Source organism: Pantherophis guttatus, chromosome 5 (genome assembly GCF_059756535.1).
Source record: "Pantherophis guttatus breed Tessera chromosome 5, ASM5975653v1, whole genome shotgun sequence".
Classification (NCBI taxonomy): domain Eukaryota; kingdom Metazoa; phylum Chordata; class Lepidosauria; order Squamata; family Colubridae; genus Pantherophis; species Pantherophis guttatus.
Window position 1 is genome coordinate 54,570,045 of NC_142067.1, and position 24,878 is coordinate 54,594,922.

Here is a 24,878-nt window from a genome sequence, read left to right on the forward strand (position 1 = left end):
TGCTGGAGCCGCCTCACTATGACTTCCCACCTTCTAGAACTGATGAGATTGGTCAGGTGCTGTGATGATGTCGGTGTTTGGTAATCAACCAAAATTCTTATAGCTCCGTTGTATAACAGTACAACCAATCCTGGTCGATCCTGCTTTTGGGTAGGATCTTGGTGTGGTTTTTAGACTTCTTTCTTGTTGAAACTATTGGGATGTTTATGGATCTCAATAGCCTCTCAGTGCAGGCGTACAAAATAGTTTGATATTTGTTGACAGCATCTGTGTGTCCTTGAACTGAATTTTATGATCATTATGGTGTAGCACAATAGAAAAATGTCTGAAGGTTAACAAAGCTTGGTTATTTGCCTGTGCCACATCAAGATTCTGCCCAAAAGCAGAACCAACCAAGAATCAGCTCCCCAAAATGGGATAATCATAAATTTGCCTGGACAAGGCCGTTATCGATATTCAGGTGCTCAGACTAACCAACCAGAATCCAGCACCAGCAATGAACCAATCAGAGATGAGCACTTCAAAAATGAGCAAAGGCCAGCATGAACAATGTATCCATCAGAAACAAATACAGCCAAAACAACCAACCACAATTGGGCAGAAACAAAGAACCAATTGGAAATCACCTGGCTAAAGACCAATCAGAAGTCAGGACACTTGACTATAAAGACAGGAGCCTGGTTAGTCCCTGCTAAGTTGCCTATAAAATATGTGGAAATGTATTGTGTAGAGCATGGTCACTAAACCCTGATGCCCAATACTGCCCAACAGCTACTGGCTGTGAAATACCCTTATACCCTACTCTTATACCCAGTATAGTGAACCAGGATATTTAGACTTCATTAAACCAGAAATATGACCTGAAGCTAAGATTACCAATTTTAGTCATGACATGATTATATTTCTTAGAAATATCTGTTATGCTAGGAATGATTGGAGATGCAACAAAGTCAAGATTGGCCAGAATTCACTGATACTGTGCAATATACTATCTTAAATTTCTTGTGTGTCTAATCACACCTGACCAAATAAAATATTCTATTCTAAATCTATAAACATTAAACAACCTTGTGAAATATAAAAAACAGAGTATGTGACTTAACAGATGGAAACAAAGATTTATCTATTTTACATTTGTATAATAGAATGTTCATTTTTTTCCTGCACTGTAGAAATAAGGTGGCTTGCAACAAAATATCATGAATTTTTAAAAACCAAAGGTTTTTTTTACACTAAAGGAAAAAAATAGACATTTATCAACAACAAAACCTTAACGGAAAAATGAAAGAGAAGTGCCTGATAAGAAGTGAAATAATAATATTTACAAAATATTATTTCATAAACTGAGCATAACTATAAAATTACCTTTCTCTTGTTCCTTCCAGATGAATATCTGGCAGATATGGGACTGTAAGAAGGGATCATAAGGTGAGCAAAGTTCCCATAGGGGAGAATTTGATTCATGAAGGACTCTTGTCTCAAACTCTTTAGGACTTCCAGGACTTTGCATTGAGCTGAAAACAAATAGATAATCACAGGTCTTTCATATTATATATCCCATTCAAGCAACATTGGCTTCCATATTTTGAATAAATTAAGGGCTCAGACTCTCTTAAGGTCCAAAAAGATGACACTGCTAATGTTTCATTACTATCTGCATATTTGTAAGCAAGGATGGTTGCAGATTATTCCTAAACTATCAAGTTCATTCACAACACCATCCTTAACATGCTGAACACATCTAGGATCAGCAGGATTTCTTATTTGCTCTTGTATTTTAAATAACTTCTGTACATTCACACTCCTGGGTTAGAGGGTAAGAATAGGAGAAGAGTAGCATTATCTGAGATCTTGTTGCTCTCTAAATATTAAAATTATGAATTGGGGAACAAGATGGAACGTTGCAGAAACTTGTACAAGGGCAATCCCTCAACATCATCTACTAAATTAACCATTTGTCTAAAATAACATCAACCAGGGGGTTGGACTAGAAGACCTCCAAGGTCCCTTCCAACTCTGTTATTCTGAAAGCCACCTCAGACTTGTTAGTCTTTCCAAGTATACTACTGGAAACATGACAATAAAACCTAAATTAGTTTTAAGAAAGGATTGTGAAATGGGGTCTCATATATACCCTGGGAAAAGAGCTTAGAAGCATATAGTAGTTGAGCGCAACATAATACACAACTTAATTACCAGATGGATTCATAAAAGAGAATAAAATATTTTAATACAATCTGTGTCTGTGTTCTTAAGACCGAAATTATATATCTAGGAATTGCTAACTGTTGATTTTCAAGATAAACCATCGAATATTAGTAATTACTTTCAAAGCCCTAAAGAGCTTGAGTCTGAATTCTCTAAGAGAATTCTACCTTATTGCTATGGCTTATAGAGATCTACCTGCAAGTACTACTGATAGTGTCAGGAGATTTAAGGTTTCTTTGTTAGGGCAAAATTACACACATTCCTTCATTCCTCTTTCTACTACTAAGTGTATGTCTTAATCAATAGCCCTGGTAACTCAGAGGAAGAAATATTCCCTTAGCAACAGGTTATCTGTAATATCCAGAAAAGTTGCCAAATTCTATTGTTGTTCAACATTTAGCAATATGGTTGCTTTATAAACTAATTCACCTACCTTTGTCTACCTTTTCATGGACTTCAGTCTACTGTGTTTGGTTGATAATAAAAATAATTTGGCATCAGCTATAATTCAGATAAACTGATCTGAAACTAAATGGACAGCAACTAATTATAAAATATTAAATTCTAATTTATTTAATGACTTAGACTTAGACTTAGAATAACTTTATTGTCACTTTAAATGTACACTAATTGGCATTACATAAAAATGAAATTTCATTGCATACAGCTCTCAAAGGGTCACTACCTCCAATATACACTACATTAAGATGACAAAAATATAAATAAATAAAGATTATGCATATACCCACATATATTATATGACACAGAGAAAAAACACAGTCTAGTTTGTATGTATAAATGTACATGGTGAGAAAAACGAATCTTGGGAGTTTACAGGATGGATGGCCTAGGGAACAAAGCTGTTAGCTTTGAATCTGGTAGTCCTGCTAGAAATACTTCGAAACCTCCTCCCACAGGGGAACAACAGAAACAGACCGTGAGGTGGGTGTGTGGGGTCTCTAACCATGCTTTGGGCTCTAAGCACATAGCGCTTATAAGCAGTATCCTGAATAACAGGAAGCAATCTTCCTATAATCTTCTCAGCTGTCCTTACCACTCTCTGTATGGACTTTCTATCTGAGGCACTGCTGCCACCAAACCAAACAGTGATGCAGTTTGTTAAAACACACACAATCATGCCTCTGTAAAAACTGGCCCGGACAGAAGGAGAAAGTTGTGCTCTCCTCATCTGATGCAGGAAATGCAGACCTGGTTTGCACGCTTCACTAAGGATGACGTATGGAGAGACCAGTTCAGATTATTAATTATCTGCACCCCAGATACTTAATACTGTTGACCAACTCTACAGCTGCATCCTTAATACTGAGTGGAGTATGACCATGTTGGCTCTTTCTAAAATCTACAATGATCTCCTTTGTTTTATTAACATTTAGAACCAGGTTACTTTTATTGCACCAGTCCTCCAGAACCTTCACATCTTCCCTATAAGCATCTTCACTGTCATCCCAGATAAGACCCAAACTGTCATGTCATCCGCATACTTCACAATATGATTTGTAGCAGATTTGGCACAGCAGTTGTGGGTCATCAAGGTAAACAATAGTGGACTCAAGACATAGACCTGTGGGGAACCTGTATTCAAGGAGATGGAATTGGAAACTTTTCTTCCAACTCGCATAAACTGGGGCCTATCAATAAGAAAATCAAATATCCAGTTACATAAAGGAGTATTAAACACTAATATTTTTATTTATCATAAACCTAATAACAATTTTATCCTACATTTATTACTTTACCTAAGGCAAGATTAGAACTCAACCTCTTGGTTTATAGCTTTATGCTTTAACCATTAGACTGGCTTATTTAATTATTTAGCTCTCATAACAGTTACAACATCAGCTATATTAGACAGTTGATTCAATTACTTTTAGTTTTCTGTCACTGATCTTGCTACTGGACCAATTATAATTTTCTTTGGGGTCCCCCCCTTTCTAATAAATTTTGTAAATGTGTATTTTTTTAAAGTAGAAATAGTAATAAAATTTATACATTAAATTTATATTATACATTACAAGAATAAGGTTAAAAACTATTTTAAAAGTAAAATGCTTAAATGTGATTTTTACCTATAGCATTCTGTTTAGAACTACCTTTAAGCAAATAAAGACTAATTGTTACGACAAATGGCATACGTTTCCTGAAGAACTTTTTTTTCTTTTCTTTTTTTTCTCTTTCTCTTTCTCTTTCTCTTTCTCTTTCCTTCCTTCCTTCCTTCCTTCCTTCTTTCTCTTTCTCTATCTTTTGATTTATTTTTTAAATTGTAAAATATTAACTTTATCTCAACAAGACATGTGTTTAAATTTTACAGAGTTTCATTTTTATATTTATTTAGTGTACTTATTTAGTTAGTCATCAGCTTTGAAAAAAGGTTTGCCACACTTCGGTAATCAACATCTGAACCATCATTTTCCTGACCTCAAATATACTCATTTTGCTAAACTGTTGCTCCCATATTCATTTGCATTTGATTTCCTTCCAAATTACATCCAGTTTCTTATCTGAGATTCCAAACGAAAAAGGAAGGAAGGAAGGAAGGAAGGAAGGAAGGAAGGAAGGAAGGAAGGAAGGAAGGAAGGAAGGAAGGTATGCATTGCAGCAAAATATGGTTGAATATTTTAATACAATCCCTATTATATCTTTTTTTGCCTTACTTCTGTGTTTTCCCATATGCAAGCACAACAGCAGAAACAAAAATAAAGCTGTCCCCATATGAAAATCAGTTTTCAGAGTAGAAAAAAAATGATATACTGCAAGGCAAAGATCACACAGGTACATCATCACATGGCTAGTGATAATATGTCCCTTTGGAAAGGCATGTGAAAGAATCTTCTAGTGGTAAGCCTTATGTTTTGCAATATATTCCTCAAATAAAGCATCAATATATTAATCACTAAGAAGCCTCTGGATAATACTTTCATAAGTAAAATTGTAGAACAAAGAGCTGACCAGCTCTATATATAGTATATTCAATACCTCAAAGTGGATCAATAAAAGATGTAAACTATTCGTACTGGAAATAAAGATCTCATTAAATCAAAATATTGTTTCCTGATGTTCATATTAAGTAGTATTCTATGATATCAGCCATTCATACTTAATTAAAACATATTAATCTAATACAGCTGGAAATCTATACAGAAATGATTATCTAACAAGAAAGAAGAAATTATATATAATTCTTTGGCTACAAATGCTCATATTAGCAGCAGAGTAGAGTTATATATCATGCAACACATTTTCTTGTATCTTGAACAAATTATTTAACAATAGATAATGTTATGATTTATTTGCTAAATCCCAAAGATGGGAATATTTTGCTTGAATGGATAAAACAACTTCCTAATAGCTTTTGCTCCTCCAACCTTTACATAAAATTATAAAATTGATAAGGAAGAACAATAGCATCAGCATCAAGCAGCACCTGCATAACAACCTTATAAAAGGGATGCCGATATCTCTCTAAAACTATCCTCTTCTGCAATAAACCTGAATATGTACTAAAACTCAAAGTATTACTAAAAAAGATGTTAATTAACTATTTTTTTTTTTTGGCTAGGCTGACTATTGTTTTTCATTTGCTTTGTTTGCTGTTGCTCCTTTCTCAGAGAAGCTGGCTAAGGAACTCTTGGAGTTGAAGTCCACAAGTCTTAAAATTGCCAAGGTTGGAAACCCCTGCTTTAAAGTATGCATTGATTGCTTTACCTTTCACTTTTATTTTCCTAGAGTTGAAGTGAAAAAAGAAGTTCTTGATATAAGGGTTAAGAACAGACAGCCCAAGACATGTCAGAAGATTCAATCTAAATGGAGACAAATTATTATAATTAACATATATAACAAATCTTTGGAGGAAAAGGTCTGCTAGTTAGGTTTTAAATTGTCAAGTTCTTACAGAATTGACAGATAAGTATGTTAGAAGGCATCTTCAAAATCTGAAAAAAAATGGTGCTTAATTTAAATAAGTTTGACAGTTATATTTATGCTTACTTATAAGTAAGCTTTAACAGCAAATCTAGTCACCACATAGTAGATAAAGGATCTTGTGGAATAATTTTCACCCTGAAGATTAAATGTGAACATTATTTTAGTCACTAGATGGTGCTCACCATTCTTCTAAAGAAAAGATTTATTGAGAAAATTAACCTATTTTATTAGGCATCAAATATAAATTTTCTTTAGTTTATAACAGCAATTGACTCCATTTTTATCCCTAAATATAATCTGAAAGTATATTCAGCATCAGATACTGAATTTTTTTTTTAAATGATTCTGAAGAGTTGGGCACAGGGAAGAAGCCTGCCTTAACAACTGAAAATGTAGAAAACAATTCTTGAATAAATATAATCACCAATGGATATTGCACAATCAATAAGTGCAACTAAAGTCAATAACAAAATTATCCTCTAGTTAAAAGGCCGAAAGTAATCTATTGTAATTAATAGTAATCTATTGCCCATTATTTAAAATGTGTTAAGGTTTTTGTCAACAAGAATGCAATGAAATACTTCACATGCTATTCTCACTACTGCTAAAATTTCTCAGGCTCAAACTTTACAGAAATATGGGATAAAAGAGAAGTGATATTTCTCTTTCCAGGTAAGAATTAATATTCAGTTTTTTAAAAAGTGTCTTTTCTGTTTTTTGTATTTGAGTGTTCACTAACGTATTAAATAAATTTTACTTGCAAGGGTTGAGATTTCATCCAATCAATCTGAAGTTATTTATTGAGGCACAAATTAAATTCCTTATAAGAGCAGACAGACGTCTAATACTGGATTGGTATACATTCTTAGGGTCTGAAAACATGAAACAGATGTGAAATGTATTAATTTGAATCTTAGTGAACCAGGAAAACTAGGACTTATCCAGATTGTTTTAATCATTCAAAGCTGTCACCCTTTGGCCACCAAGACTTTTTCCTTTCTTACCATATGTTATGCATCTATATCATATGATACAAATTTATTTTTTTCCAACAAAAGTGCCTATTAGGGCTCTCTATTATCTACTTATTTACCTATCTATGAGAGCCAGTGTGATGTAATGACTGTCCGACTTTGGGACAGTCACTCGTTTCTCACCCCTTAACAACTATTTACTAAATAGATTGGACTAATAAAATATGACCCATAGCCTTCATTATGACTGTCTCCCTCCCTCCCTCCTCCCTCCCTCTCATGTGTCTCTGTGTATACATATATTGGATACAATAATGTAGAAATAATTTATAATAGTAATCCCCAAATTTATCTTAATCTTTACAGTATTTATTATCTTGATAGAGAACAATTATTTATTTTGGCACAAAGTTCATTTTATATTGTTGAGTTTATAAAATGAACTTTGCATTTGGCAGAGGGCACTCAATATTAACACATCAATATTTAATAATCAGAATGAAACAAAGTGTTTCATCAATAATAGAACAACAACCCTAATATCCATATGTACTGATCTAAAGTTCTGTGTCTGGAGCCTTGTTTCTGTTTTTGTTATATATATGTGAACCTTAAATAAATTCCATTCAATGAGACTGGTACTACTTCATATAGCTCTAAATTCAATTTATTTCCATATTGTCCTGCTTGCTCAAAAACATCTTACTCATGTAAAACTTCTCCCTATTTGTTCAAAATAAGATTTGTAAATATGCTTGGCTCATCTTTCTCCACTTGTTTTTGATGTGCTACCCAATGGTTTTCTATGTTAGCATTTTTTATAAAGTGTAAAATTAGAATGTAAAGCCCACCAATCAGAATTATAGATTTGATCTGGAATAATGTATTTCCTGTAAATAAATCTCTTTTCTGTTATATTTATAAACCTGCTTCACTAGTTTTTACTCAGGTTAAATTCTTGCATTCAGGAACAGCCACAGATACGCAGACAGAAACAGACACATACTGCCACAATGCTTCAACTTCCAAAAATGAAGAGATGAAACACGATAGATTTTATACATAAGTGGAATGCATTTGAACTATGCTCCTTTAAAATCTATGGATTTTTAAAGTGAGTGCAATTTTGCAATTAAGAGATTGAATATATTCAATGAGAATATCATCTGTGGGAAACACTGCAAATTTCAGACAAATCTCACTTTTCACTGTCAATAATAGGTGTACATCACTAGTATTGGATGATTAACCTATTGCAGCCCAGATTAATTTTACAATAATGATATTGTTTATGGTCAGCACAACAATACAAACCCCTATAGGTTGCCAACTATCTTTATTTAGCATTCTAATGTTCCTTTTCTAGTTAATATGGAACACCTTTCACTTCTTTGTTTTCTTTTGGAAGTGGTAGAGATAAATCACAAGTGCAGAAAACAAGTTCAGGTAACTTAAATGTATTTATATGGTTTGACATTCATTTGTTATTAACTTTAGTTTTAATGCTATACTTCTACTTTATTATTGTATAAGATAGAGTAGCATTCATCCCAAGGGATAACCTTTATGTCTTAAATGTGCATAGAAAAGCTTTGAAATGACAGTCAGTCATGATGTTGCCTCCATTTCATTCCCAGGCGATTTCTCCAATCTCTAAGCATGGGCAGCAATTTGCTCAGCGCCAGTTGGCCTGGCAAGTCAGCTGAGCAAATGCCCTCTTCCCATCTGGCATTCATTCAGGCATTGTAGCCACTTTGGCTTTGGGCGTGAGAGAGAAAAACTAGACCCATTATCTTTTCTCTTTACATCAAGCTATCAAGCTTCCAGGAGACTGACAGATCTGTCAAACAGGAATCATGCTATTTGATTTGTAGTACATTCTGCTGGAAAGAGAAAATGTGAGAAAACAGACAACTACAGTACATACGCACATAAATGTGGAGTGGAGGTGAGAGACAGAAATTATTTGCTTAACAACAACAACAAAACCAATTTGTGCAGGAAACTGGTGTCAGAAAGGGAAAAGGAAAGAATGATCCAAAGCCACAATAAGGCTGATAACACTATGATTTGACTTCTCCAATCTATATTTCGAACCTGCTCTTCTGATTTCTAAGGCTGGCTCGGAGGCAGGAAGTATTGCTTGAGGTAGGTATATCAAACTTCTATTTCTTGGACAGGACAATTGCAACTTTTGCAACCTTCTGACAAGCAAAGTAAATGGGGAAGCCAGATTCACTTAACAACCTTGTTACTAACTTAACTGCAGTGATTCACTTAACAACTGTGGCAAGAAAGGTCACAAAATGGGACACTTAACTGTCTCATTTAGCAACAAAAATTTTGGGCTCAGTTGTAGTCATTTATCAAGAGCTACCTGTAATTTCCCAGGCAACCTGCAATAATTAATATGATCTCTAGATGGCAGCAATTAAAAATGATATTATAAAGTGTGTTTTTTTTTATTTCCTGCTATCATAAGCAGTCAAAGAAAAATAGTTTTGAACTATCAACCCTGCCCTACCACACTTCCAAGAGAATGATTGATGATTGGTCTTCCCACTAGTAGTTTATGTTAGATGTGAAGGGAAAGAGCAGCTAGGAACTATCAACTGGTGCCCTGAAACTACCCCTTATTACATTGCCAAGCCACAGACTAGGGAATGGTAAAAGAAGATTATGGGTCATAACAATTTAAACTGATAGACCTTTTTCTCTTCCTAATTCACAATCAGGAGAAAAGCATATTAGCATGGCTATGCAGAAAAATCCTAAGTTACTCATGAAAAGTAACAGCACAGCCCTTGATTAAAACTAATTGTTTTAATTTTGAAATCTTTGCATTTTCTACTATGAATTATCAAGGCAGCAACTCTATTATACTATAAACGGTAAATGTGATTTTTCAAATTAAAGTTGGTATTTTATTAAGCAATTTCCCCCCAAATATTAGAAATGCAAGCTCACTTAGCCAAAACAAAGTTTGCCCTTCTCCCGAACTGCTCCAGGAGCGTAAAAATGGAATGCAGCATTTGCCTTAAGCCCACATAATTGCATTATAATTTGTTAAATGATTTTAATCAACCACCAGGTTTTGTGGTTCATGAAATTTAAGAGATACAACAAGGGCTATGATGGACTTCTTTTCAGCTAACAGACTGCTGTGCTGGAGAAATGCACTTTCTACTGATCTTGTTCAAATCAGTGGCTGCTGGAATCACTCAAGATTATGTGGAATGTGGCCCAAAGACTAAACCTTGGCCTAGCAAAAAGAAATGGCTGCTTTATAAAAGCCAAGCAGTCCTTATCAGCCAGAACATTGTGTTGGAAAACATCCAGATGCAACACAAACTTGAATGTCTTCCAGCAGTATTTAGAATAGCAGATTCACATAATTTGAGAAAATTGTCAGGCTTTGAACACAGCAGCTCTAATGATAATAAAAATAAAAAATAATAATAGTAGTAATAGTAATATTGATCTCTGGATCTGACAAGAGTATTTTGCATTAGTACTAAAGATTTATTATAAAAGTAATATTGTTGATAGAAATGTCCACTGCAACATTTGGGAATAAGCACAGAAGACTAGATTCCAATCCTATTTTGACAATTTGAAAATAGATTCTTTTAGCTAAATTTATTTTAGGCATGGTTCCCTTTATTCTAGGCCTGTCTGATACAAAACTTAACTCCTTAAATCCAAGGTATGTTGATTAACTTGAGATAAACAAATGGCTATTTAGACATTTACCAGTAATTGATAGAGATAAATTTACTTGCAAGTCAGCTTTCTCAGTGGATAAAGCATTTCAAGTTCTAGAGACTACATTTTGGCAACATGTTTCTATACTTTCTTCCAAGATTACAGCATCCATTACATCAGATAGAATTGTAGGTAGGATTAGCAATGTATTAATATCATGCATTTTGGCAAAATAATTTCAATGTTACATATTTAAAAAGGAAAATTGTCTTTTCATATCTGTTAACACTGACAGTGTAGCTTCAGGAATCAAATCAATCAGATGAATATCTTATTGGGACATTTTGCCCAAATAAGCATCATTACATAGATTTTTTTTCATTGAATCTTACTTTTCATTTGTTTATTTATTTATTATTTATTTATTAATTAAATTTCTATACCGCCCTTCTCCAATAGGACTCAGGGCGGTGCACAGCCAAGATAAAAACAAAGCGTACAAAATTTAAGAACAGTATTAAAATAATTAAATATTTTGGCCGAAATTAAGATAACCCAATTTAAAATCAATTTAAAATTTAACTCAGGCCAGCCCAGCTTGTTGAAATAAATAGGTTTTCAGGGCCCGACGAAAAATCCGGAGGTCTGTTATTATACGTAACTCTGGGGGAAGGTTGTTCCAGAGGGTGGGCGCCGTCACAGAGAAGGCTCTCCCCCTGGGGGTCGCCAGCCGACATTGTCTGGCGGACGGCACCCTGAGGAGGCCCACTCTGTGCGAGCGTACTGGCCGGTGGGAGGCTATTTGTGGCAGAAGGTGGTCTCGTAAATACCCCGGCCCTAAGCCATGGAGCGGTTTAAAGGTGGTCACCAACACCTTGAAGCGCACCCGGAAGACCACTGGGAGCCAGTGCAGCTCGCGCAGGAGAGGTGTCACATGGGAGCGCCTCGTCACCCCCATAATCCCCCGCGCGGCCGCGTTCTGGACCAGCTGGAGCCTCCGGGTGCACCCCAGGGGGAGCCCCATGTAGAGAGCGTTGCAGTAGTCCAGGCGGGAAATGACTAGTGCCTGAGTGACTGTGCGTAGAGAGTCCCGATCTAGAAAGGGGCGCAGCTGGCGTATCAGGCGAACCTGATAAAAAGCCCCCCTGGCCACGGCCGTCAAATGATCTTCTAAAGACAGCCGTGCGTCCAGGAGGACGCCCAAGTTGCGAGCCCTCTCCGTGGGGGCGAGTGATTCGCCCCCAATAGCCAGCGATGGCGTCAGCTGGCTATATCGGGACGCTGGAAGCCACAGCCACTCGGTCTTGGAGGGGTTGAGTCGGAGCCTGTTTCTCCCCATCCAGGCCCGCACGGCCTCCAGACACTGGGACATCACTTCAAGGGCATCGTTGGGGTGGCCTGGGGTGGAGATGTACAGCTGGGTGTCATCAGCGTACTGATGGAACTCCACCCCAAAGCCACGGATGATCTCACCCAGCGGCTTTACATAAATGTTGAACAGAAGGGGCGAGAGGACCGACCCTTGTGGCACCCCACAAGCAAGGTGCCTCGGGGTCGACCGCTGCCCCCCCGTCAACACAGATTGCGACCGGTCAGAGAGGTAGGAGGAGAACCACCGCAGAACGGTGCCCCCCACCCCCAACCCCGCCAACCGGTGCAACATGATACCATGGTCGATGGTATCAAAAGCCGCTGAGAGGTCTAACAGGACCAGGATAGAGGAGCAACCCCTATCCCGAGCCCTCCAGAGATCATCCACCAACGCGACCAATGCCGTTTCCGTGCTGTACCCAGGCCGGAAGCCGGACTGGAGCGGGTCTAGATAGACAGCTTCATCCAGGTACCGGGGAAGCTGTTGCGCCACCACACTCTCAACAACCTTCGCAACAAAGTGAAGGTTGGAGACTGGACGATAGTTAGCCAAAACAGCCGGATCCAGAGAGGGCTTCTTGAGGAGGGGCCTCACAACCGCTTCTTTCAAAGCGGCCGGCAGGACCCCCTCACTCAAAGAAGCGTTAACAATCTTCTGGAGCCAGCCTCATGTCACCTCCCGGGAAGCCAGTACCAACCAGGAGGGACATGGGTCCAATAAACATGTGGTCGCGTTCAGCCGTCCCAGGACCCTGTCCATGTCCTCGGGAGCCACAGGATCGAACTCCCCCCAGATAACACTCTCAAGACCTGCCTCAGTCATCCCGTCCGGACATACCCAGTCAGAGGCCAGTCCTTCCCGAATCTGAGCGATTTTGTCATACAGATACTGCACAAAGTCCTCGGCTCGGCCCTGCAAGGGGTCATCCCGCGCTTCCAGATGGAGGAGGGAGCGGGTCACCCTAAACAGGGCGGCCGGGCGATTATCTGATGACGCGATAAGAGCGGCAAAATAACTAGATTTCGCCGCTTTTATCGCCACTAGGTAGGTCTTAATATGAGACCTCACCAGTGTTCGGTCGGATTCGGAGCGACTGGTCCTCCAACTACTCTCCAGGCATCTTTTCCGGCGCTTCATCTCCCTGAGCTCCTCGGAGAACCAAGGAGCTAGGTGAGTTCGGTGCCGGGTCAGAGGCCGCAAAGGCACGACACGGTCCAAGGCCCCGGCAGCCGCACTATCCCAGGCGGCCACCAGGTCCTCAGTCGAGTCATGAGCCAGAGTCTCAGGAAATGGCCCAAGCTCCATCTGGAACCTATCAGGGTCCATCAGGCGCCTGGGGCGGAACCACCTGGTCGGTCCCGCCTCCCTGCGGCGGGGTGCAGCGGTTAGAAAGTCCAGTCGAAGGAGCGAGTGGTCAGACCATGACAAGGGTTTGATGACTATATCCCCTGTATCAAGGCCACTCAACCACTGACCAGAGACAAAAACTAAGTCCAGAGTGTGTCCACCCGTGTGAGTGGGGTCATGAATTAACTGAGTAAGGTCCATGGCCGTCATGGAAGCCATGAACTCTCGAGCCACCTCAGACGTTTCGCCGACAGATGGCAGGTTGAAATCCCCCATGACTAGAAGTCTGGGGGTACCAACCGCCACCTCAGCTATGACGTTGAGCAGCTCGAGCAGGGCCGTTGCCACGCGGCAGGGAGCCAGGTACGTGATCAACAAGCCCATCTGTACTCCACGACCCCACCTCACAAAAAGGGACTCACATCCGGCTATCTGTGGAACAGTGGTCTCCCTCGGATCAAGACTTTCCTTTATAATAACCGCCACCCCCCCGCCCCTGCCCTGAGCTCTCGGCTGATGGAATGCTCGGAAACCTGGTGGGCACATATCCACGAGGGGAACCCCCCCCTCATGGCCCAACCAGGTCTCCGTAATACCTGCCAGGTCCGCTCCCCCCTCCTGAATAAGATCGCAAATGAGGGGGGCTTTATTTACCACGGACCTGGCATTGCACGACAGCAGCCGAAGGCTCGGGCCCTGAGAGTCTGAACAGCCTGGGATACGAGAAGGGCTATGGGGACCGGGGCGTGCCACCGCTCGAAGATAGCGAGTGCGCGCCCCCACTACATGATGCGGCCCCCTGCTCCCACCATATCTGCCCCTCCCACTCAACACATTGATAGAAAAGCCCTCGACAGAATGGACTCTGATGTCCCCCTTACCCCCGGAATCTACACCCTCCGTGGCCCCACTAACAGCTGGGACGGACCCCTCCCCCCGTGGGTTAACCCCCAAACCCACACAACCCCCCCGCCCCTTAAAATCCCTTAAAAATCTATCAAAAAGTTTCCCTAAAAAACCCCTTAATCCCCTTTTTGCAGCATGCCACCTCTCGGGGTGCCAAAGCCCGTCATAAAGGTAGGCCCTTGATAAAGTGGAGGGCCACACCTGCGAGAGGGGGGAGTCTCGCAGAATAAGAAGTTCTGTTGGCGAATACATCTAATCAATCAATTAATTAATCAATCAATCGGGGGAAAATCAACGGCCTGGGGGTAATCAAGATAGTCCAAAGTCTGGAAAGGGATATTCAATCAATTCCAAGTCAGTAAACTCCACTGCTCTCTCACAGCAGTGGATGGAGACTTAGGCCGCTTCGAGGCCAGATGTTAACACCAGCTGCCCTCTCACGAAAGCTGGGAAGGGCCAGAAACCGCAGTCATCGACCGGCACCATGAAAGACTTGAAATCCGAATATTTCCCTCTTACAATTGGGGGCATTGATAACAAACCACCAATCTACAGGTTCACGGGCCCAGAGAAGACTCCGATAACTCTAGCGGCTGCACCTTAGGCGAGTAGGGAGGCGAATCGGGAGGCTATAGATGTCCATGTCCATGGGAGGCAGGTATCATAACAAGTATCGTATCATATTATTCAGAGGCATCTCCAGATGATAAGTGGCCTCCTGGAGGCTGATAGACCACGTAAGGCATAAAAGCCTGGCCCAAGGTCTTTTGTGACCATCAAACAGCAATGTTTCTAGCTCACCCCCATCCAAATGAGGGAGGGGGGGAGCCTCTGGAAGGACCAGGAGTGGGCCCCCTCCAAGTGGGCCTCCCATCCATAGCTGTAACCGGCAGTTCCAAGAAACAAACATTGATGGTCTGATTCAAATCATGGTCAGGATGCCCCTCGTTCTCCCTATTCAGGCTCCTGTCCCTTTCCGGCCTCTCTGATGTTATCTCTCCCAGCCGCTCATCCCAGTGTTAAAGCGAGTGCCAATCCCGACGATGCTAGCTCTTAAAACATCCCCGTCAACCGTTGGGTCTAACAGGAAGCCCCTGTCATCCCCTCGGAGTCCCTGAAGCTCCAGGGAGGGGCTGCATCGCCGACGCCGCCACCGTTAATGTTGCCCATTAACCCACTTTCATTTTTATCAGCTTGATTTAATCAGCAGTTCTGGTCAACTGTTTGGAAGCAACCTGATTCCAATTTGTTCTTGAATTATATTAGCTCTATGGCCATTGTAGGCCTTGGAAAACTGGCTCTGTGAATAATTTGTTTGTTTTTTTAAAAAAAATATTTTCAAATAAACATGTATCAAAAATTTATACATTAAAAACATAATATATTCAATCCATAATTAAAAATAAGCTATCAGTTTCTCCCAACATATTTGTTGATTTTAATTAAGAAGCAGTCCTAAGAAGATTCATCTACTTTTCTTTTTAAAAAAATATGAATTTCTTCTTAAAAGTGTTTCTACAATTATACAATATCTGCTGAGTCATCCTTTTTTCACATTTGTTGACACTCCTAAAGATTGGCACAGTGAGTGATGCTCAAATTCAATATAAATGTTAATGTTAAAATATATGTTACATATCAGATAGAGGGCTTAATAATTCTACCCCTAATTTTGGATTCCATTAATCTTCCTGGAATTATAGCAGACACTATACTTTTCAAACTCTTTGAATTTATGTTTTAAAAAATGACTGGGCATCCTTTCATGATCTAGAGCAATTGTTCATCAATTTTTCAGAGTTGCTGAATGTTTCCGATAGCTGGAACTTAGTTTATTTAGAGACAGCACAGATCATAGGGGATTTCATTGTGCCTGCCAAGAGTTACAAACTATATGAAACAAAAAAGACAGACATAGATTAAAGATCAAAGCAAAACTGATTAGTTTAACACATTTCTGGATTTAATTCCCCCATAAAATCCTTTATATTAAATGTTCTTCCCCAAGAGAAAGGAGTAGCAGGATAGCAATACCTACCAATTTGAAGGGAGCTTTCTACAATTGAGGTTTGAAAATGCATGCCAGTTGAATGTTGTGCCTCTCAGTGATAATATCATAAAATCTATTCAATTAAAATTAATATATTTCAGCAGACAACTGTATTAGAATGCTTGTTATTTTTCTATTATAATGGTAGCTTGTGTTATGGTGATCGGTACAATCTGTACTCATTACTTTTTCGTATTTCCCTTTTTTGGCCTACGGCACATCATGTGTTTTTATTTCAGTCAGCTGCATTGAACTACCTAATTAAAAGAAGCACTTTTGCAATGCAGGAGGATATGGTTCATGATACACGGTACATTTGCCAACTTTGAAAATTTCATTGTTTCCAAGAAAATAAATATATTAACAGTTGATTTTATGAACATTAAAACTGACTATAATTCTGCAGTTCAGTAAATACGGATGAAGAGATGAAAATGACAAACATTACAAATAAATGCATACCAGTAGGACTTGCAACATGTTACAGTATATCCTCAAATTCTTATTTAAATGCTCCATTTCAGGATTCATAAGAGGTGACCATGTGGGTAGTAAAAGATGCTGAGCTTATCAGTTGGAAAGCTGCTTTGAGACCCAAGCACTGCGCAATGGGATGAGCTCCTGTTACTTGCCCAGCTCCTTCCCACCTAGCAGTTCGAAAGCCTGCAAATGCAAGTAGATAAATAGGTTCCACTTTGGTGGGAAAGTAACAGTTTTCTGTGTGCCTTTGGCGTATAGCCATGCTGGTCCCATGACCACAGAAGTGTCTTCAGGCAGTGCTGGCTCCCTCAGCTAAGAAATGGAGTTAAGCACTGCCCCCTAGAGTCAGACACAACTGGACAGGGGAAACTTTTACCTTTACCTAAAAACTAACCATAATCTTTTAGGGATATTACACATTATGACAATTTTAAGAAGATGATTTCTCTCTTCCTATTTTCTCATTTACAGCTGTAGTTTGAAAATGGAAAATTAAGACTTTTTTCTCTCACAAAATTACCAAGGTTGGCAAAATGAGGATCCAGATTGTTGGGGGCAATATGCTGACTCTGTAAACTGCTTAGAGAGGGCTGTAAAACACTCTGAAGCGGTATATAAGTCTAAGAGCTATTGCTATTGCTATAAATGCAATGAGTACTTGATCATAGCCAAGATCAAATGCAGTTCTAAAGTTGATGAGTACATACAATATGTAATACATTCTGGCTGGAATAACTATTTTTCAGACTGGTATGACAATATATGATGATGGTCAAGGATAGAATGTCCATCAATAAAATATATGTGCTTGTCTGGCCAAATATGCTATAGACTGATCTAATTGGTCAATGTAATATGATGATGTTTAGCATAGTGACTACTTTATGCATAAAAGCCTGATAGAACAATAATTAGTAAGCAATTCTCATTGACCAACATTTTCATAAGTAGGCAATATAATAGCTAGACCTAAGTCCTTTGGAATTTGCATAGTGTAATTGATATAGCGAAATAAGGAAGCAAAGACATGAGTTCACTATTTTTAATTGAAATTAATACCTGGCTATGCCAGGTTTATACTATTTTATAATGTTTGTCATTTCAGAACTTATAACTGGACTTATTTAAGAAACTGATTAATATTGAGGTTGAAGCCAGTTTCAGGCAAGTATTCTTTATTTATTTATTACATTTTTACCCTGCCTTTATTGTTTTATAAGTAATTTAAGGCACTAAATATACATAATATTCTTTTCTCTTCCTGTTTTCCCCCAAAAAACAACCCTAATAGGTGGGTTAGGCTGAGAGGTTGGTCAGCTGTCAAAAGGTCACTCTGTTGTTATTTTTTTAGTTTAGGAAAGATAGGAAAGACAGACAAAAGAAAAAGGAAAGGTCAGAAGCAGAATGAGTGTCCCTATGTATTTTGACATCCCTCCCTTCCCACTTTATCTCTACCTACAGATTATTTCTGAGGGACAGAATATCTCTTTTCAGAATAAAAAATGATAATATAAGGAATCTAATATGAAAATATATCACCAAATCACATACACTTATACGGAGTGCCTTTCATGTACATTAATAAGCATTTCTAAAAATTATTTCAGAATATTTTTGTTCCCTATTTGTGGAGTTTTGCTCAAATATCGTAAAGCACACATATAAAAATCTTAAATAGAATGTGTGTTTAGCTGTGCTGGCTATGTATGACTTTTTAAAAAGTTTGTCCCTCAACTAAACAACAGTTTTAAACCATATCCATTTTATCAAAGACAGAACTTTTTCCCAAGCTAATTCAGCCACACGTTTGGCTACAGAGCTATTTTCCTTGGATTTGATGCCAAAAATACTAAAACTAACTATCTTACTATTAAATGGCTTGATTCACAATACAATCAGCCATTACACAAAGATTGAATTGTATGTAAAGAATTACTAACTCAGTTTAAATCTAATAATCTGAATCAATTTAGGGTATGGAGTAAATTAATCTATCCGCACAAAGAACACACACATGCTTTAAGTAATCAATTGAAATAAATTAAAATTTTAGAAAGTGTCGATCTCTATTCTGCACAGGGATGTGCCAATGTCCTGGCCAAATGACTGAACTGAAAATAGAAACAGATGTTCTAATAAGCAGAGAACTGCTGCTAAGCATTATGAATTCCACCACTACCAAAAATATAATGAGTTGTCTGCGATTCTCAGTGTGGTACACCACACATGCTGTTACATTTTACATTATCATGAAGAGGAGATAAACACATGTGATAAGCTAGACTCTCTATATGCCTAATTATATTCTCACTATAAACTCTTTAAATGGAGTCAGGACTAATTATGCACTACAAAAGTGTATTTGGTATTTGACTTCTGGTTGACATCGCAGCAATATCAGACACGGGTCTCCGTGTTCCCTGTGCTGAATTCTCCCTGTTTGTGGGCTCCGAGAAGAGCCAAAGCCGCCTTGTAGGGGCGGTGAAGCAAAGAGGGGCACCGAAGCAAAGAGGGCGCCCTGTGAGGTCACAGAGAGTCGCAGCTCTCCTGTCTGACATGGCGTCCATTTTCCCTCTCAGCCATGGGGAGGAGAAGAGACAACCTAAATATAGCTGCCACAAAGCTGGGACAACCAAGGAACAACTAAGTTTGGTGCTGGAGTGAAGTAGGTAAGCAGTGACTGGAACTAGGGGAGAGGATTCCCTTTTGCCTTAAATTTAACCCCAAGGAATAATTTAGAACTATTTGCTCAGAATTATTTGTTAAAGCAGCGTCTAAGCATTCTGAGAAAATACTAGACCGGAAGTGAAAGGCACAAGAGAAAAAAATAATAAATTTTGAATATACAGAAAATTGGATTCTTAAAATGGGGAGACGTAGTATTGGGAAGACATTTTAAAATGCTGGAATTATTTACTTACAAAACTTATTCTGCTTTTATAATGGATTTATAAGTAAAATAATGATTGACTATTGGCAATAATGAAATTTAAGTTGAGAGTGCCACCTGCTGACGAAAGGAAAAATTACAAGTCTAGGAATCCCTATATGAAGGACTGTGAAAATATTTACTGGATTATCCCTATCTACCCCATGACTACTGGAGATTCAAATATGAAAATAAGGAAGCTATTTAATCAAAGGGACCCCTGAATGTTATGCTAGAAGATTGAACCTGTAAAGAGGATGTAAAGAGGCTTCTGATAAACTCTGGGACTATTTAAATGGAACTGATTGTATACCTATGGGATATAAAGAGCTGTGATTAGTGCACTCCTTGACGGGCAACTTAAGGACTGAATAAATAGTTCTTGGACTCCTGGACAAAAGTTGAATTGTTTAAAACTAAATAAGATGCTTTATAAGGAAGAAATGAGTGGAACTTTGAAGAAGATGGTGTTACTTTTTCAAAATACAAAGGACATCATGGAGAAACGATTTAAGGAGATTACGGAAAAAATGGAAAATACTATAAGAGGGATGATGAATCAAGACCAAGACACCCAGGGAAGGGAGGAGCCAATAGAAGAAATGGAGGAAAAGACTGAGCTGAAGAACCAGAGAATAAAAGAAAACAACAAGGAGGAGATAACAAAAAAATAACAGTGACTGATGAATTAAATGAGGGGCGAAACATATTAAGAGAGTTGAAAAGAGAATTGAAGATATAGGAAGATACTCTTGAAAGGGATAGGGGCCTGGGTAGAAATTCTGGAACCTAGGCAGTGGAAGTGGGTAGAAGTGAGATAAATATCTAGATTGAACAGCCAAGAAGTAGATGCAGACAGAGATAAAGATCCAAGAGAGGAATATGGGAGGCAAGTCAAAAAAAGCATAGCAATTAAAGTATTAAAGCAGGCAAGAGATGATGGATAGATGATTTCTCCTTTTTGTTGTTGTTCTGATTTGCTTTTCTTTTTCTCACGCTTTCTTTTCTTTTTTTAGGTAGGTGATATGACTAGAAGTTAGGTAGGATGGAAAGAAAACGTTTTTTAATAAAGGGTGACATGATTAAAAGTTAGAATAAGAGATAGAAATAAGAGAAGGGGGAATATTAGTGTATACACTTTTATATAATAAAATAAAAGCAATAGCGAGAAAACAAGGAATAATTGGATAATGACAGACTGCAACTTAATATCAATGTGTATTATTCATAGAAATATATGTTGATTGAATATAATAACTATGATTAATTCTTCTAGTTTTATTTAGAATGTATGACACTCAGGTGCCACTATTCATGCATTGATAGGTTTGTAAAAAAATAAAAAGCTTGGGGGGAAAAGTGTATTTGGTATTTGAGTATGAGAAAAAAAGCTATGATAAATAAGATTGTAAAAAAAAAGAGTTTTGCCAAAAGCTTTTCTGAAATCATCCCCAAAATCAAACTGTTGAATACTACAAGGCTTTGAGACTTAATATTATTGCAAATGAATAAATACATAAAATAATTAAAATTATAATTCTTTTTTCCATTGTACTACACAGTCTCTTGCAACTAAATATACCTCATTTCAACCAGGTTCTTTTTAAAATATGTTACAGAGAATAATATCCCTATAAAAAAATTTTTAAAAAAATATTCATGGATAACTTTTTAAAAAGTCTAAATACATCCTCATATGATGAATATATGACTATACGATATATTGTATGTAAATATTAAATATCATTACATTAGATATCCAATCTATTAAGCATCCCAGGACCTGCACATGCCCCTATCTTTGGTGTTTTGTCTGAAAATGATGAGCTTTTTAATTCACCTCTTTCAGCACTCGTGGGAAAAAAATGGGAATTTTGTAAATACTAATAACACATGCATAAGCCATTTTTGAGATTCATCATGTTTAATTTTGTTTAGTGAAATCAGTGAAGTTTTGTGTTCACAGTGAATTGATTGAATTAAATATGCTACAGTATTTCTCCAAGAAAAATTGATACAGGACCAAAGTCATACATCCAGAAGATTTTCTTGGCCAAAGTTTCTAGAACTAGATGACCTCAAATTCTACTGCTTTATTTAAAAGAATGAGAATGTGCTCTTGTCTATGTTCTTGTTGCTTCTGCTTATAGATATTTAAGTCAGAACATCTGTTTGAGTACTCTGAATGGTTAACACACAGTTCCCTGAAAGAATAAGAAAATTTATGCAAAGTGAAGAATGGGAATAAGAAATATGGTAGTTTTTCAAAGAAATTAATGGCATGCAATAAGAAAAAAAGAAGTAAACATAGTTAAAATTTAGCTAAAATTTATCTCTTCATATTTTTCTATCCTTGCAAACCATTTTTGCTTACACCATACTTATTTACTACTTTATACAGTGCCTCTCTTTTCTTTTTTCCCATAAACTAAATTATCTTATTCAGGATTACATCAACTTCATCCAACCATGTTTTTTTCAGCCTTTCCATTAATTTTATTTTGTATTGCAGTTCAATCTTCATTTATTCTCTTTAAACGACCAAGCCACAAAAAGAGTATTTTTCACTTCATATACTAGTTTTCAACTCTAGGTTTGCATAAAAATACTCCACAATTCAATCTTAATCTTAATATACTTTTCTCAATCAACACACATGCAATATCCTTTTTCACATTCGTATATGTATTAGCTGAGGTGCAAACATCTGTTCTGCACATCTCCAGTCCAGTATAAGAATGCTTTTTTATTTCCAGTTTTGTTTAAACTCAATTCTTCTGACCCTTCAATTAGTTTTCTACCAAATTTCATCCCATGGACACTTTACAAATGTCCTTAACTTTTCACATTTATTTTCCTACCTTTTTCTTTGCACATGAGAAACAATAACAAAATTCTTCCAATTCCTGCTATCTTTATATGCACAGCCATTCCATAAAGCTAACTACATACACATTTTAACATTTCTTCAATTATTCATTTGTGAAACTTTCCCATTTTTCAACATTTTCACTGGATTTTCATCAAAACATTTTGTTGGCCACTAACATTTGTAGCATGCACTTCAATTCCTCTCTTCATCATATAATTCTCTTATGTACAAACATAAAAACATAAGCAGTGTCCAGTTCAATCAGACTCCTGGCCCAGCAAATGTCCTTCAGAGGCAGTCACATTGCCCTCACGGCTAATAGCAATTGTTCCCCTTGACTTCCATGAATTGGTAAACCCCTGTTTAAAGACAGCCAAGTTGATAGCCAGCACAATACTGTATCTCATGGTTTACTCTTATTGTCTCACTTTAGTTTCATCCCAAATCATCTCATCACTTTTTTAAAAAAAAAAATTCATTCTGATGGAAGTTCATTATTTAGTGCTCTTTATCCACTTTGATCTTTCAAAATTAAAAGGCTATGTTTATGATCACAGTTGTCTCAACTGTAATGATAAAGCAAAAAGTGAAATAAAATCAAAATTACCTTCATATTTGTGAGAGAAGATGGTCCTTACCAATATAAGTACTCCTGAGTCTGGGTAGCATACAAAATAAGAACATTGAAAACAGAATAATATATGTTCTCCAATGATTAGTATTTGCTTCTAACACAAGAAATAATACTATATATGTACAATATTGTTTAGGTACGAAAAACCATGAATGTATATCATTTTAAAAAAGAATTAGGCAAATTCATGGATAATAATATGACTGCTCAGTAATGAATTCAATTGCTTGTAAGTATAGGAGGTATTCAATTTATCCCAACTTGTATCCAACAATAAGCAAAAACAATTTGATTTGCAACACTGATTTTTTTCCTCTCCAAAAAGTGTTTTATAATTCTTCAGTGGACTCCAGTAATATGTCCAGGGTAATACAGGGACTAAGAATTAATTATGCGAGTAGAAGGATATCAGTCAGCAAACACAACGATGTTACAGCACTGGATCCAGTCCCTTAGTCCTTTACTTTAAAAAAAAAAACTCTACAAAATAGAGTTTTCACTAACCAGGTTGAAAAATGCTATTTTCAATATCTCTGATTTGGATTCTCTTTTTCTGATCAAATAGATGCCCCACAAAATCCTTAATTGCTCTTCCAGTGTTCTCAATATGAGAAACTTCTAAAGAAAGCTGAATATTTTAATATTAAGAGTCTGCTTTGAATAATCTACATGCCAATTCCTTAACCAACTTTGTGTGAAATGAAGGTTTTGTTCTTGTGTAATATAATAGTTTATGATAAACTTTATACATTTTAAGTTTACCAAAAAGGATTATATTATCATTTAATATAAATCCAGATAGCCATTCCAAACTCTTAAGATAAGTAGGGTACCTAGGATAGTGAAATTACTCAACACAAATTATTTCTATCATTTAGCTTGAATATGATTATGAATGTAATAAATTACAATATCTATTTTATCCATGTCATATATACCAGTTAGTGTCACATTGTTGACTTGGTGGCTTTGTAGATCCAGATAGATAGATGATATATACAGACAGGTGATGGTGATGAAGAAGAAGAGATAGATAACTAGATAGATAAATGATAGATAGATAGGTAGGTTATATACAGTATAATGAAAAAAGCCTACAAACCAGAGAATTTAAACTGAAACATTATTTTTAATCCTTTGTAAAATATAAGTCAAATTTGGTTGTATAATCAAATACATGAATTATAGTGGGTGCATTGTACAATTCTTTGAAGTGATTTCTGAACAATTGTTGTATCTAAACTTTGTAGAAGTATTCTAGCTCTTTCTGCTTATTCATATACATAAAATTCTATGACAATATTCATACAGTAAACTGAGTATATTATATGAGAAAATCATATTATGGGAAAGTGCCCAAATACCTGTTATGAATTTAGAATGGCATATTCTGCAGCAATGCAGGACTTTTACAAAATGAAGATGATTGTAGCCATGAAATTAATAGATTATTTTATTT

The 24,878-nt window shown here is 37.3% G+C and overlaps 1 protein-coding gene across 39 annotated transcripts in view; it reads right to left on the reverse strand.

The window, feature by feature from the left end:
- Nucleotides 1–24,878, reverse strand: part of ERG (ETS transcription factor ERG) — a 115,907-nt gene that overhangs the window by 44,454 nt on the left and 46,575 nt on the right. For 25 of the 39 annotated variants that reach the window (XM_034403078.3, XM_087895132.1, XM_087895127.1 and 22 more), the window contains one exon: nt 1,366–1,514. The exons of the other annotated variants lie outside the window; for them this stretch is intronic. In XM_034403078.3, coding sequence (XP_034258969.1) covers nt 1,366–1,464 — 99 coding nt within the window. In that variant the 5' untranslated portion in view covers nt 1,465–1,514. The remainder of the gene's footprint in view (nt 1–1,365; nt 1,515–24,878) is intronic. 39 annotated transcript variants of the gene reach the window in all.